Source organism: Podarcis melisellensis, assembly GCF_964234715.1.
Source record: "Podarcis melisellensis genome assembly, chromosome: 8".
In the NCBI taxonomy this organism is placed as follows: domain Eukaryota; kingdom Metazoa; phylum Chordata; class Lepidosauria; order Squamata; family Lacertidae; genus Podarcis; species Podarcis melisellensis.
In genome coordinates this window covers 71,795,451-71,809,464 of record NC_138540.1, presented here as the reverse complement: position 1 = coordinate 71,809,464, position 14,014 = coordinate 71,795,451, and the positions used below count along the sequence as shown (strand labels likewise).

Here is a 14,014-nt window from a genome sequence, read left to right as displayed (position 1 = left end):
CATGCTGGGAAGCGCTCCTCCAGAGAGCTGAAGGATGCGCAATACTTCAACTTGCAGACAATTTTGTCAAAACGGTTAAACACTTGGACTGGCCACTTACAGTAAGCAAACAACTGCTTCCAGGTAGCACCACTGACAGCATGTGCACAGAGACAGGCAGCACCCATAATTCCTTACTAGCAGAAAAACATAGCAGGACACTGAGGAAGGCATTTTCTTTGACCAATGATTAGTAACATGTATTCCCCACTTTTGAGGAGACAAGACTTTTCAGCACCTATGCTCCAGAGCTCCCTGCCTTTTGATATGACAGTCACTGTCTTGTTTCTGGTGCCTACTAAAAACTCCCTTTTGTTTAGCCAAGCCTAGCCAGACACATAATTTTTATTTGGTTTTTTTATGTCTACCTGTCCTTAAGCTGCAGATTTTATCCACATTTTGACTTTTTAAAAAATTTGTTGAATTTATCAATATATAAAGAAATTAATAAGAAAATGCTATTTTATATAAATTGCTTAGACTTCTTTCTTTTAAAATCAAGTAGTCTATACATTTTGTTAAATAAATGTTCTCTCAGATTCTCTTCAGTATTCCCCAGAATGCACCTATAGGGAAGCTGTGATAATACACATTTTTTAAAAATCTCAATCAACTCTTTGCAAGTCAGATGATGAACCAGTTAAATGTTCTTCCATCGGTTGGCAGCCCTTCTAACAACAGAAAGCAAGAAGACACAAGAAGAAGGAACAAATGTGAAACTCCCTATCTGGTAGGCATGCAACTGAGCTAAGGCAAACGGCATGACAAAAAGATGGGAAAAGAGCTGGGCTTCTCATCGCATATTAAATTTCTATGCCACCCTTCATCCAAGGATCACAGGGTGGCCGTGTACGTTATCAAAACACAAAAATGCATAACATAGTAACAAACAAACAAAAATTACCCACCCAGTTTAAAAGACCATAGTTGGCTTAATTAGCTAAAGGCTACCTTTGCTGCTGTTTTAGTTCAAATTTTGGATGCTGCTTTTATACTGTAACTGTTTCATTTTCTCACCTGTACTATGGCATTGGTAGCTGTCTATTTTCACTACATAAAGTTGATCTCAGTGTTCCATGAGCTGAAGATCAAGACACACAAGCAGGGCAACTAATTAATATTGCTTTGGATAGCTTTCTTGTAACAAAAAACACCACATCTAGACTCCCTGTGCCTGCTTTTTTTTTGTAAGAAAGTCGCACATAATCTAAACATGCTGTTAACATGTAACATGTAGTCTGGCCCTCTGACAGAATGCTGTGCTTTATTACTATGATTACTATTAGTTTAGTCTGGCTATGCTTGTTTCTGTTCAACAGAATTTCTTAATCGGTTTTTTTATGTGTTGTTTTTCCATGTTGCTATTGCTGGGACTTAAGTGTGTGTGCAGATGCTCCAGACCACTGTCAGATCAGCCAGAAAACCACCAAGAGGCACCTGCAATGGCACCCTTACCTCTTTTAAACCGCAGAGCAGCACGCAGCGAGCTCTGAGAGGCGTCATCCTCTGAGTGGAAGCCCAGGAACTCCTTCTGCCAGGCAAGAGAGAAGGAACTGGAGTCACAAGTGAGGGTCACATTCAAGGAAGAAACCACCCGGCCCTTTCCTTACAGCAGGTCACCCATGTAGCCAAGGTTAAACCCCTTTCTTCCAACACCGCTGCACAACTCTGGGGTGTCTCCCCATCACCACCACTGCCCATACAATTCTTTGAAAATAAAGGGGGAGGATTTATTTACATTTCTAAGTCACACTTTATTCCATCAGATTCCAGGGCAGCGTACAATAGACAAAACACCTGGGCAGGGCTGTGTACAAAGTGTTAATGGCAGAGCAGCAAGACACATGTCCCAAAATACGCCCTGCAGAGTTACTCGGCATCATTCAGATTTGTTTGATGAGAAGTGTCACAGAGCTTATTCAAATGTATGGACATACAGACACCAAAGCATGTGTACATCTACTGGGAATTGTGTGCAAAATGGCCAGTTTGCACTTCTCAGAGGAGCAACAATCAAAGCTTTTTCCATATGTGGCTGCTGTGAGTACTACAGGGCAAGTCAGTCATTTATTGTTATTATTATTATTATTACTATTATTATTACTACTACTACTACTACTACCACTATTACTACTATTATTGAACTTCATCCAAGAATCCCTGAGCAGTTTACAATATGAAGACACAAAAATACACACCACAAGCAAAAAAAATACTCCCACTTTAAAAGGTCATAAGATGGTTTAATTAGCCAGAAGCCTGGGGAGGAGGGATGTTTTTGCCTAGCGCCTAAAGGTATCTTACAAAGGTGCCAGGTGAGCCTCCCTGGAGAGAGCACTCCACAAAAAAGGGTCTCAGATGATAGATCCATTCACAACTGACACACTGTGTATAAAAGTATCAGCCCAACACATGGGTAACTTTACATGGAAACCCAAGTGCTATGTAACAGTTTCCCCACATCTATACAAAGTAACCTCAGGCCCACATCTGAGCACATAGTGGACTCATCTTTGGATGTGCAGAGAAAGTTCCTGGGCCTGCTGTCCCTCTCTTCTGAAAGGTGAGAGTCTGGGTCTCAGCAAACACAAAAACCCCAGACATAGCCAGAAATTTATCCATGTTGGGGGACTGATTCTGAAGGTCCCAAATAAATTTAGGGAACTCTCAGGCACTGCATGCAAGGCTGGAGGTAATGGCCGCTTAGTGACAGATGGTATGCAAAATGTACATCAGATTATGGATGGAGCAACTCCTAGAGAAGATCAACAGGGAAGCGTGAGAGCCATTATTCCTCTTTACCTATTTTTTGTGGATTCTCACATTCTCTAACATTTGCAGCTATAAAGTGGGTGGTTGCTTCAACAGTTTCTAAATTCGAATTCAAGTCCTTCTGCATCCCCATGCAGCTGTGCTGCAAAGGGGAAGCATTACTGGTAGTAGACAACTGCTGTAAGCTGTGGATATGCACTGCACATGCACTAAGATATGCCTTAGTCTATATCAGAGCTGTGGAACCTGTGGTCCTCTAGAAGTTGCTGGACTCCAGCTCCCATCAGCACCACCCCACCTGGCGGATAGTCGGAGATGATGGGCTCTGTTGAACCAGCAATCTCTGGAGAGTCAAAGGTTCCTCAACCCTAGGCTAGATGCTGCTATTCAGTGCTGATTTAGGTATGGCATATGTGCAGACCTAGTAACACCTACCTAGCCAATGCTTCCTCCTTTCTCTCCACTGTGTGCATATAGTATAGCTATAATAGACTGTCAAAGGAAGGCCTACTATTCAGAATTTGCTCATTGTTCCAGAAAGAGTTTTCAGCACTTTTGCACCAAGAGAATTCAGCAGGATCATCTCAAAATGCACCACAGAACATGTGGTCTACTACTGCAGTAGAGAGCAACCAGCCAGGAAATGAAAGTTCCTTATAATTCTTGTGAGTTCTTCATTTTCTAACTGTTGCTCTCTGTTCAGTGCAATGAACGGTGTGAGATAGAACTCTGGGTTCCATTCCAAAATTCTCAGTATGTGTGAGCCGACAGGTGAGACCAAACCTGTGTTCAGCTAAGGCAGCAGGGCAGGTGGGTAACTGTTATTTTACCCCATTCTTCAGTCAGAAAGAGGGCCCCAGAGCAGCTTACAAATGTCAATGATAGCACCTGGTGTGATCTGGCCAAGAAACAGAAACTAGGATAGGACTATACAGTTAGATGCAAACTTGCTTCTTAATTGAGCAATCAGCAGGGCAGGTGTAGTACCAGTTCACCCCTGTACTTTATGTCATGGAAATGAATGGCAGCTATCCATTCCTGTGGGAAATGAATTACAGTGGGTGCAAAACTTTCCCTTCATCCATACAGCTCAGGCTAGTCTCACTTCTGGCCTGCAGGAAGAAGGAAAACAATATATTTTAACGTCCATCACCAGCAAAATAAAAACAGGGTTGCGATGAGGTAGAAAAGGTGCTCCCAGTTCCACATCCGTACATACTTCAGTGTTGGAACTGCTACTGCAGCAATGGGGAGCGGGGCGGGCAAGAACCAAACACTTTGTTTTGCTTTAGTCTGCAAGTGCATGCCTTGTTTTTTGTGCAAACTGCAGCAATAGGAGCAAGTGGTGGTTTCAACTTCTGGGAACTGGAGGTAGCGAACAGGGTTGGCAGGACAAGAACTGGAACTTGCCACCCTCTCCTCCGCCCCAAACCTTGTGGGCTTTCAGGTAGCCTCATTGTTCTCTCAATCTCATAGTAAAATCAGGTGGCTGAAAGTCTATCAGTTTAGGAAAGAAACAGGGCTACCAACAAAAAAGGCATCAGCGTCCACATACTTGGGGAAAACCATAGATAAAGGAAGACGCAAGTTTGTGATCAAAACGACATTTTAGGTGAAGGGAAAGAAAAGAACCCAAACCTGTGAGCTTAAGAGGATCATTATGGCAGTTGAGCCTCTACATCAGTGTTTCCCAAACTTGGTTCTCCAGCTGTTTTTGGACTACAACTCCCATCATCCCTAGCTAGCAGGACCAGTGGCCAGGGATCATGGGAACTATAGTTCAAAAACAGTTGGAGACCTAAGTTTGGGAAACACTGCTCTACACACACACACCCTAAAGCAGAGATGGGGAGACTTTTTCCGCCTAAGGGCCACCATTTAAGGAAGAAATATAAATGGTGGGTGGAACCAGAGGCAAAATGGGCACTGCAACAACATTCTAGCCAGGCAAAAGCACTTGGGGGGGCACAGCATGACCAGTGAGGATTGTGGTCTGGGGAGAGTTCAGAGGGCAAGCTCGAGGGCCACATTTGGTCCCTGGGTGTAAGCTTCCAAGTCCTGGTCTAAGGAACCAGAATTCAGCCAGAAATGCCCTCTTCAGGGGTTACTCATGCACACAGCAGGTCTCCCCTCACCCCGGGCTGAGTTGTCCTTCTGCAACAACATGCTGTGGGCAGACACCAACTCACAGAGAAGGGCTCCATGCAACTAGGCCTCCCAATCATGCAGAGTCTCTGCATGCAAATAGGCACTTGCGGGTGACGTCTTCTGCTTTTAGACCTGCCCCATTCCAGCATCAACACTAGTATACCCTACACATAACTAAGACGGACTAGAGCTTGTGCAAGTCTATCCAGGAAGTCCAGGGCTGAGAGAAGCTTGATATGCGGAATGTTCATGCGTCCGTTGATAACAAACTGAGGATGGAGAGGGAAGACAACTGACCTGCCAAAGGCCTGACAGCTTACAGCAAGTATCCTGGAGAATTTGGGGTGGGGGAGAAAGAAATAGGGAGGTGCCTTTCCTCTCTCGAGAACTGCGTTTTCTCCCTCTCACTATATAGCTAGAAAATACCAAGGTTTGGGTCCTGGTAATCCTCTAGTATGATACAGAAGAAAGCCTCAGTGATGGGAGAGGGAAGCAGGGGCAGGGATCAGACCAAGGCCCCTCCACAAAGGTGTCCCCAAGGGCACCTCTTGGCTTTCTCCTATGTAAGCGAATGGTTGCCATTAAATCCTATGGGAAGGTAGTAGATAAGGGAGTCATTTGCTAATGGACAATCTTCTGGGACTGCATGCTAGGGGTGGGTGGGTGGGTGGGAGCAGCAACCAAAATAGGCATGTTAATGGATGTGACAGTAGGCTACGTTCCAGACACATGAATGCTAGTGGTGTCTATACACCTATAGCTACCTCCACCCAGGCAGGCAAGATCCGCCATTAGGCACTTTAGGAAGGAATGAGGGAGGACTGAAAGGTGTGGCCTAGTGAGACTCTTGAAGGTCACACAGAGAAGGCTGTAGGGGGCACATCGGCCCCAAAGTTCCCTATCCTTGCAATAAGGGCACCTCCAGACCTGGGTAGCCAAGCACCCACTGGCAGGTTGGCAAGCCCTCCTTCCAGACAAGAAACCCCACACATCCTAATAGGCATCCCCCCTACAAGTGTCATTTATCAATATAAAACACTAGGGCTGCAACGTTTGATTAAAACTTTGGAAATGGAACTGAACAATCGCCTTAAAAAGGTGCCCCTGATTAAGCGAGTGAATTGTTTTAATATTACTTTAACACAAGTGTTCATAAAAATTGCAGAAGGCCATCACAATAGGGCCGTTCCAGAAGGGCAGCAAACACAGCAAAGAGCACTATAGTACCTTAGACTAATCTAAGGTAGACATAACCCTTCATGGACTAGAATCCACTTTGTCAGATGTATGAAGCATTTTTTTAAATAATTGGTAGAGATGTATGTACATTTTTTGAGAGCAGTGAAGCCAGAAGGAAACAAAATCCATAAATAATAGACAGAGAAATTATGAAAAAAACCTAAGTGAGTGACCATTTACAAGACAAGGTTGGCAATAATGCAGAGCACCTGGCACTAGTAAGCTGGGGGGCAAATGACAATTCCCAGGATTCCTAGAGTTGTTAAAAGTGGCATAAATGTGCTTTAAATGTATGGTGTGGCTGGGACCTTAAAGCACACACAATCCCAATGATATTTCAGGCATCTGGTGAAGAGGACGCTAGTCCACAAAAGCATATGCCATAATAAATGTTCCAGGCTTCAAGGTGCCATGAGATTCTTCCCAGTGGGAGGAAAAAAATGCATTTTGGAACACCTGATGCAACGTATGCCTGCACATCATCTAGAAACAGAAGAAATCTGCTTATTGTTACAAAAGATCGCTTGGCCTCTTGCATGCCAGTTTCTGCAGATTTTTTAATTTTTATTTTAGCACACCTGTATCTTGCCTTCCTTCCTTCGTGGAACTCAAAGCAATGTTTGTTGGCCATCGTCCAGTTTAGATTCAGCAAGGTGGCTATGTGGTCATGTACCCCCATCAGACATGTACCCTGGTATGGATCTTAATCCATTAACCAACCAAAACTCATCCGATTAATCAGCCAACATTTATTTGAACGGGTGGACAGCTTTACTGGGGGGAAACAGCTAACTCCATAGTTCATGATGTGAAGGTCACATTGTTCACAGATCACAGAGGACACGCAGGACTGGGTTCACAAGGCTCTGCTGTCACAGAAGGCACAGGGATATTGAACACTTAAATGCAGTGTCGAAATCTTCTTGCACGCATGCAACTGGCACTCCAAGGGCAGGCAGCCTGTCAAAACTCCTTCCCTGATGGAACAATAGGGAGATTATGCAAAGATGCTTCCATATAGGCTATCGCTCATATGCATGCTCAAGCTGAGACACACTGCATAACGCCTCCTGCTGAACGCTTGAACTCAGACCCAAGAACAGCAAGACGATGAACCAACCATCCTTATATTTTGAGGAGCAATCCTAGGGTGTATTTTTCCCTCTCTATCACCGATTTGTGATTCAGGAAAAAAAAATTCAACAAATATGTCTCAAGCCAACTACTGATCTCTAGAGAAGGGTCGGCAAGGTTTACCTCGCCTGGGCCAGTTCACTTCAGTGGAGAGCCCTTCATGGGCTGGACTGCATGTGCGCCCACGATTTCCGGCGTCTGCATCTATGCAGATGTGATTTCCGGCGTCTGCACAGAAGCACTTTCCAGTGCTTGCACAGATGCGATTTCCAGTGTCTGTGCATGCGCAGACGCGATTTCTGGCACTGCGGAAGCGAGTCCCTGCGCCACGCCGGGTTAGTACAGCACGCGGGGACTCACTGAGTGGGCGGCTTGGTTCAGGAGCAGCTCGTACGCCAGTTAAACAACCCCCGTGGACTGCTTGTGGCCTATGGGCCTTAGGTTGTCTACCCCTGCTCTAGAGTGTCTTAACCCACCCTTGCCCTCCCTGACCTGTTGTGGGTAATTGTCCATTGCAGACACAGAAAGTGGAGGAAACGGGAATTGATGAAACAGAGGCAAACAAGGGCCCTGTCTAGGTGTGCCAGTATTACACTTTTGGTACAGGTTACTGAAGGGCTTCCCAGGTGTGTGTGTTTTTTAAAGAATATTTTATTCCAACACAATAGCAAGCAGGGAAAGTGTTTCCTGACAGTTCCCATGTGTCTGTTACGATGGTTATCAAAGCAGAGAAACTGGAGCTAGCTCTTACCTGGCTGCGAGGAAGAATGCCATTCAACCTCACATGGCCATTTCTGACACTGGTCACATTATGGACTGGTTTACCAAACATTGTTAACAGCTTACTGGAGCACTATTATTATTATTATTATTATTATTATTATTATTATTATTATTCCACAACAACTCAAAGTGACTAACAACCCCTTCCCTCAATACATTAAAAACATCCCTTCCACTCCAGGTGATCATAGATAAGTTAAAAACTGAAAGCCTGGTTAAAATGGAATGTTGTTACCTACCTAGATACCCTGGTATCAAGTGATGTGCCAGGCGGGTCTCCCTGGGGAGAGCATTCCACGAATGGGGAGCCACTACTGAAAAGCACCAGAGTAGCTGTTATCTGCACATCAGCTTTCCACAGCCTGGTGCCCTACTGATACTGTGGACTACAGTTCCTGTCAACTCCAGCCAGTTTGGCCCACACTCAGGGGAATTTTTCAGTCCAAAATATTTGGAAGGAAAGACACCATGTTGGGGAAGGCCTGCAGTAGACACATGCACGGCTGTGACCCAAACTCTGTTCCAAGGGCAACCCGATGGAACAGGTTTGAAAAACACCTGCAGCCAGATCGTCTGTGGTAAGAACTTTCCACACGTGTACAGCCATCTTGTGGAAACGCAAAACACAACTGGTTCTGGCCAGGGGTCGTGCAATAGCTGTTGCATGAACCAGAGATACAAAGCTGATTACATTTCAACCACGGCATAAAGAAATGTAGGGGCTCAGTTACCACTAGTGGTGTTTTCTCCTTGAAAGAGATATTAGCTATTTAACCAACCAAAGAAACAGAAAATAACTGCGCTTCCATACTCAACAAGGGAGAAATATGTGGGTACACACACCACCAGTTCTTTTATGGTTAGTATTCGGTTGGGTGTTTTTCCCCCCTTGGGTGAAGGTGAAATTCTTAGTACTCATATGGTAGGGATTACCTAAACTTGCAGGAGAAGCCGGTGATTTTATGCCCAGCTGTAGACACGATGGAGGGATCTGCTCTTCTCTGCACTGCCTGTAAATTAGAGGGTGTTTTAAAAGCGACCTCAGCTGTTATTCCCAGTTCACATCTCCTTTGTCATCAGGAAGCATGCAAGTCCGCTGTACAGTGGAACCTCGGTTATCAAACACTTCAGAAGCCAAACAATTCGGAACCCGAACGCCGACAACCCGGAACTGAATGCTTCTGTTTTTGAATGATTTTCAGAAGCTGAATGGCTTCCAAGGCACGTTTTTCATTTCTTTCCATTGACTTTGGAGCCAGCCCATTGATCCTTGGTTTTCGAACTTTTCAGAAGCCGAACGGTCTTCGGTAACAGATTAAGTTCGAAAACCGCTGTTCCACTGTACGCTAAATATTGTGACCAATTCTTATTGCTATAAGCTTCCAAAGTTTCTTTTTACAGTAATTTGTCTGCTCAGGATCCCCTGCACGTTGCAGAGGATTCTGGGGTGCATTCTATGGCACACTGCATTTACACAAGGTGCCTGTTGCTCTAAATCTGAGGTGGGGAACCATTTTTTTTTTAGCCAGAGGCCTACATTCCCTTCTAGACAACCTGCGGGGGGGGGGGGGGGCCAATGCCAGAGGCAAAAGTGGGCAGAACAATGAATACACATTTCCCCCTTTGCACAGTATGCTTGTTTCTTTACACTCACACTTCCCTCTCTATTCTCCACGCAGGCAAGCAAGGGTCTTGTGTTCAGGAACACATTCCAAATTTGCAAAAAAACAAAAAAAACACCACACTCAAGGAGGGTGCCAGGCAGAGCCAGTGGGGGTGTGCACCCTGGGGACAGTCTCAAGAGCCAGAGAGGCCTGGAGGGTCATATTTGACTCCTGAGCCTAAGGTTCCCCACCCTTATGAACCGAGTGCACACACCAAGACATGTTGACTGGAACTGTACTCTAGGATGCATCCAACACTCCCTTTGTGGCTGCATGCTTTACAAGACAATCTGTGGTTGTCAGAAACCTCTTACCAAGGAAACCTTAAAATGCCATCAATGCTTTTTCTGTGGATGAACCCAAACTGTGTAGCCCAACAAGTGCTGAGAACCACATATCAGTTTCCAGTGCCTATGTCAGGGGTGGCAACCTGTGGCCCTCCACAGGTTGCTGTGCTACAACTTCCATCATAACCTAGCCATTGGGCATGCTGGCTGTGGTTGACAGAAGTGCAAATGCAGCAACATCTGGAGTGCTGCAGGTTCCCCATGTTGACCGAAGACAGCAACAGCCACTAGCAAGAGATGGAGTTAATCACAAGGGAAGCTGATTACCCAAGTGATTTCACCAAGCCCTCTTCCAAAGGCTGAAGTCACTCCCTGCCAAGGTGATGGCCTTCCAGTATATTCTGCCCACCCAGTCAAAATCTATCAAGGTGTCAAAGCATGCATCTCTGGTCACTAGTTGTCCTTGTGTGCTTTCCACCAAGTTTCTAGTGCTATGGACAGGTCAAGCAGTAGCTTTCTTACCTTGAGTAGCCCTCTTCCTTTCTCCTACAAACATTCCAAGTCTTCCTAGAAAATAGGCCATCTCACCCTAAGAAGCCCAATTTGTGCCAAATAGTTCTCAAACCTCTTAGCTTAGGGCGCTTTCAAAACTGGTCCCTTTTGCATATTCTGGAAAACTAACTGCTAGGCACCTGCATACTTTTTTAATTTACTAGGGGACCAAAATCTGCCATCTAAAAATACCCATCCTGGGCTGTCCCTTGAACAACAACAGAAAGGAGACAATCTGCAAAGGTCTAGTCAGACGAGATGCTTACAAAACAAAGGTGGTGGGCTCCTTCGGAAGAACAGAATATAAAATGAATAGATAAAGCACAGTACAATCGCATATTACATGCATTTACGGTAACTTGCACAGTTTCAACCATACATGGTTGAAGATAGCTGAAATCGCGCAAGTTAAATCCAAGCAAGGTGGAAAGTTAAAAGCTCTTCCGAACTGGATCCTCTGGGGGTAACCCAGTGTGAAAAAATAGCTTTTAAGACCTCTGCTTGCGAGGCAAGACCTGTTTGGTGTGCGAGCTATGGGAGTACTGGGGCGGGGAGAGTTATTTCTCTTTTCCCATCACCCAGTAGCCGCAAGGGTTTGGGTATGTGTAATTTTTATGTATACACAGAACCCTTGGAACCAAATCCTGAAGTAAGATGTGATCACACTGTAAATACACTTCCATCTACAATGGACACTTAATAGGGCAGATGGGGGTTCACATGACAGAATGCTTCTTCATACACCAAAAAAGAGAGTCCGACCATGTACAAGACTCACATGCCAGGGAATAGGCAAGGCTTGAAACCGCCCCCACCCCTGCTGCCAAATACCCAAGTTCTCTATGTGGAAATATATTTGCATTTTGTTTTAATATAGAGATTTGTTCAAGCTCCCTACCACCACCCAGCAGATTTACCAGCTGAGGGCATAGAAGCAACTTGCAACTACCACAAATGAGTCTTCCTGCTTTCTTATGCTATTCCATAAATCAAAGACTGACCAGACTCTGAGACCAAGCACTGGCAATTTGTTTGTACTGTACCTGAAATGAGGCACACCTAAACAGCTGTCCCAGGACACACAACATAAACGAGTATGGATACAGGCCTGGGAGCACAGAAAAAAATCACTCCATTGCAATGCCAGTGTTTTTCTTGAAGGCACAACCCCCTGTGCTAGCAATATACATAAATGGCATCACTTTCACAGTTACGAAACAACAAGTAGTCATTGGCAACTTCATCCAGGCCAAAGACACCGAATTCTGGAAGCTAGGCTTTTCCCATTGGTGGCAGAGGTAGTCAGACCTATAGAGCAGAAACTGAAATCCTTCAAGAGAAAACCAGCATCTGAAATTCAGTTAACTACTAAGAGAAGAACAAAATAAAGCCCAGATACCGGCTAGTCAGTCAGCCGATAACTTGTCCCTTACCTCAGTTTCACTCTCAGACTCTGCTAAATGTTTGTGTCCCATGTTGCACTGCAGCAAGATTTCAGGAGATTAACTTTTAACTCTCATTTGCAATCAGCTGAGGATAGGTGTACAATAGTGAAAGACAAGCAGCAGCCCAGCTCAGTCATAACTGTTTCCTTTCTTGACATTTCTTTACAATCCTTTCTAGCATATTTCTCGGGGGACTCGAAAGTCACCCAAAAACCCATCCTCCCCACCTTAGAAAACCCTAAGAAAACTCCATTCTTCCAACACAAGCCTTCCATCACCCTCATATTGATTCCCCTTGTTCCCTGGTGAATTTACCTCTATACAGCTTGAAACCTTCGAAGAGTGAAGTTTTTTTCCCCAAATTGCTGGAAGAATCTCTGTATGGTGAAGGCCATCCCTGGTTAGGCTAGTTTCTCCCATGTGTCTAATGCTACAGGAGCAGGGAGGAGACAGCAGAGCAGGTGACTAAGCGCTGTCAGCTTTCTGCTTTCAAGGACCAAGGTAGGAACAAAAGCCCCATATGTCTGATCGCACCACACCCCTGCCTAGCCAGAGACAGGGCCATTCTGCCCAAACCGCCTTAAGTTTGAAAGCACCTATTGAAGAAGAAGCTGTGTGCAAACAACAGGGAAGCTCAAAGGCAATCCCTCCTCTTTCTCTCCCCCCAAGGAGGGCAGCATCTGTTCACCATGGCTACCTGATAAAAGTGTTGCATGCAGCAATCCAAAGTGGGAGGCACAGCCTGCATAAAGGAGAAGCTGATCCTGACAGCTGAACAAAGCACCCCCTTATCATCCAGGTCTGTTGACACAGAAGCACCCCTTCTGTGCTCAACAGGACTTGCTCCTGGACATGCCTGCAGCCTCAAATCCCACACTGCCAGTGGGCCAGTGCAGGGTCACCATGTGCCAGCAGACGAACTTACCTCCCCTGCAACCAGGCCCAGCTCATCCTCACAAGCCAGATAGACCCCCACCACCAGCGCTACCCTCACGCACCCCACAAAGCCCATTTCCTGTGGGGGGGGGAGAGCATCTAAGCTCAGCCCAGGAAGCACAAGCATGGGATTTAAGGCCAGCTTCCAGCCTCCAGCCCAGGAAGCAGGAAAAAGGAGAGGAGGGGCGCAAACTCCAGGGATCCTGCCCTACTTTGCAGGTGAGCTCTGTGGCACTGTTCGCATCAGCCACAAGAAGCCTCCCCACCCCCCACGACAATTAAGAAACTAAACCAACCACGAACACGCGCTCCTGTTGGAGAAATGCATCGATGAAGGGAGTGAAAAAGCAATGCGGTTCCAGCCCAGGTCTTGCCAGAGAAGAGGACGGCTCCAGCGCTTCTGCGCCCCCCCAACAGCTGAGCACCATCGCGCGGGTGCACTCGGCGCGACCCCACCCCACGGGGAGCGTGGGCTTCCGCAGCGCCTCCCGCGCCCCCTGTCAAGACGGGGCCCGCAGCCTCCCAGCCCCGCCAGCTGCAGGGAATCTCACCGGCTCCTCTTCGCCCCCGCTGCTGCCGCCTCCGCTGCTGCTGCTGTCCCCCAGCAGGCCCTGCAGGCGGCGCCAGCTCCGGCTGAGGCCCAGGAGGATCCCCAGGGTGGTGTCCGTCGCGGCCCGCTCCCCGTCCCCAGGAGCGGCCCAGACCAGCAGGCGCGGCGCCAGCAGCGAGACCCTCGCGCGGCTGCCGGCCCCTGCGCCCCGCGCGCGGCACCCGCCGGGCCGGCCGGGGAAGCGGCCCCGCGCCTGCGAGGCCCCGGACGAGCCGCCGCCGCTGCTGCCGCCGCCTCCCGCCGAAGCCGCCGCCGCCGCCATCTTTAAACACTGAGAGGAGCCCAGGGGGGCCGGGCCGCCACAATAACAATCCTCCGCAGGAGCCTTCAAGCGCCGAGCGCGGGGCAGCCTGGGAGCCCGAGTCCCGCCGAGGGGGGCTGTGCAATGCGACGGGAGGGAGGGCG

General features: G+C 47.0%; 1 protein-coding gene across 2 annotated transcripts in view; it reads right to left on the bottom strand.

The window, feature by feature from the left end:
* KMT2B (lysine methyltransferase 2B) overlaps positions 1–14,014 on the bottom strand; it is a 63,246-nt gene extending 49,232 nt beyond the window's left edge. The window contains exons 1-2 of one of the 2 annotated variants that reach the window (XM_081920470.1): positions 13,551–14,014; positions 1,495–1,570 (exon numbers count right to left, since the gene is read on the bottom strand). In XM_081920470.1, the coding sequence (XP_081776596.1) occupies positions 1,495–1,570; positions 13,551–13,871 (397 nt within the window). In that variant the 5' untranslated portion in view covers positions 13,872–14,014. The remainder of the gene's footprint in view (positions 1–1,494; positions 1,571–13,550) is intronic. The other variant, XM_081920471.1, reaches the window with a different exon arrangement.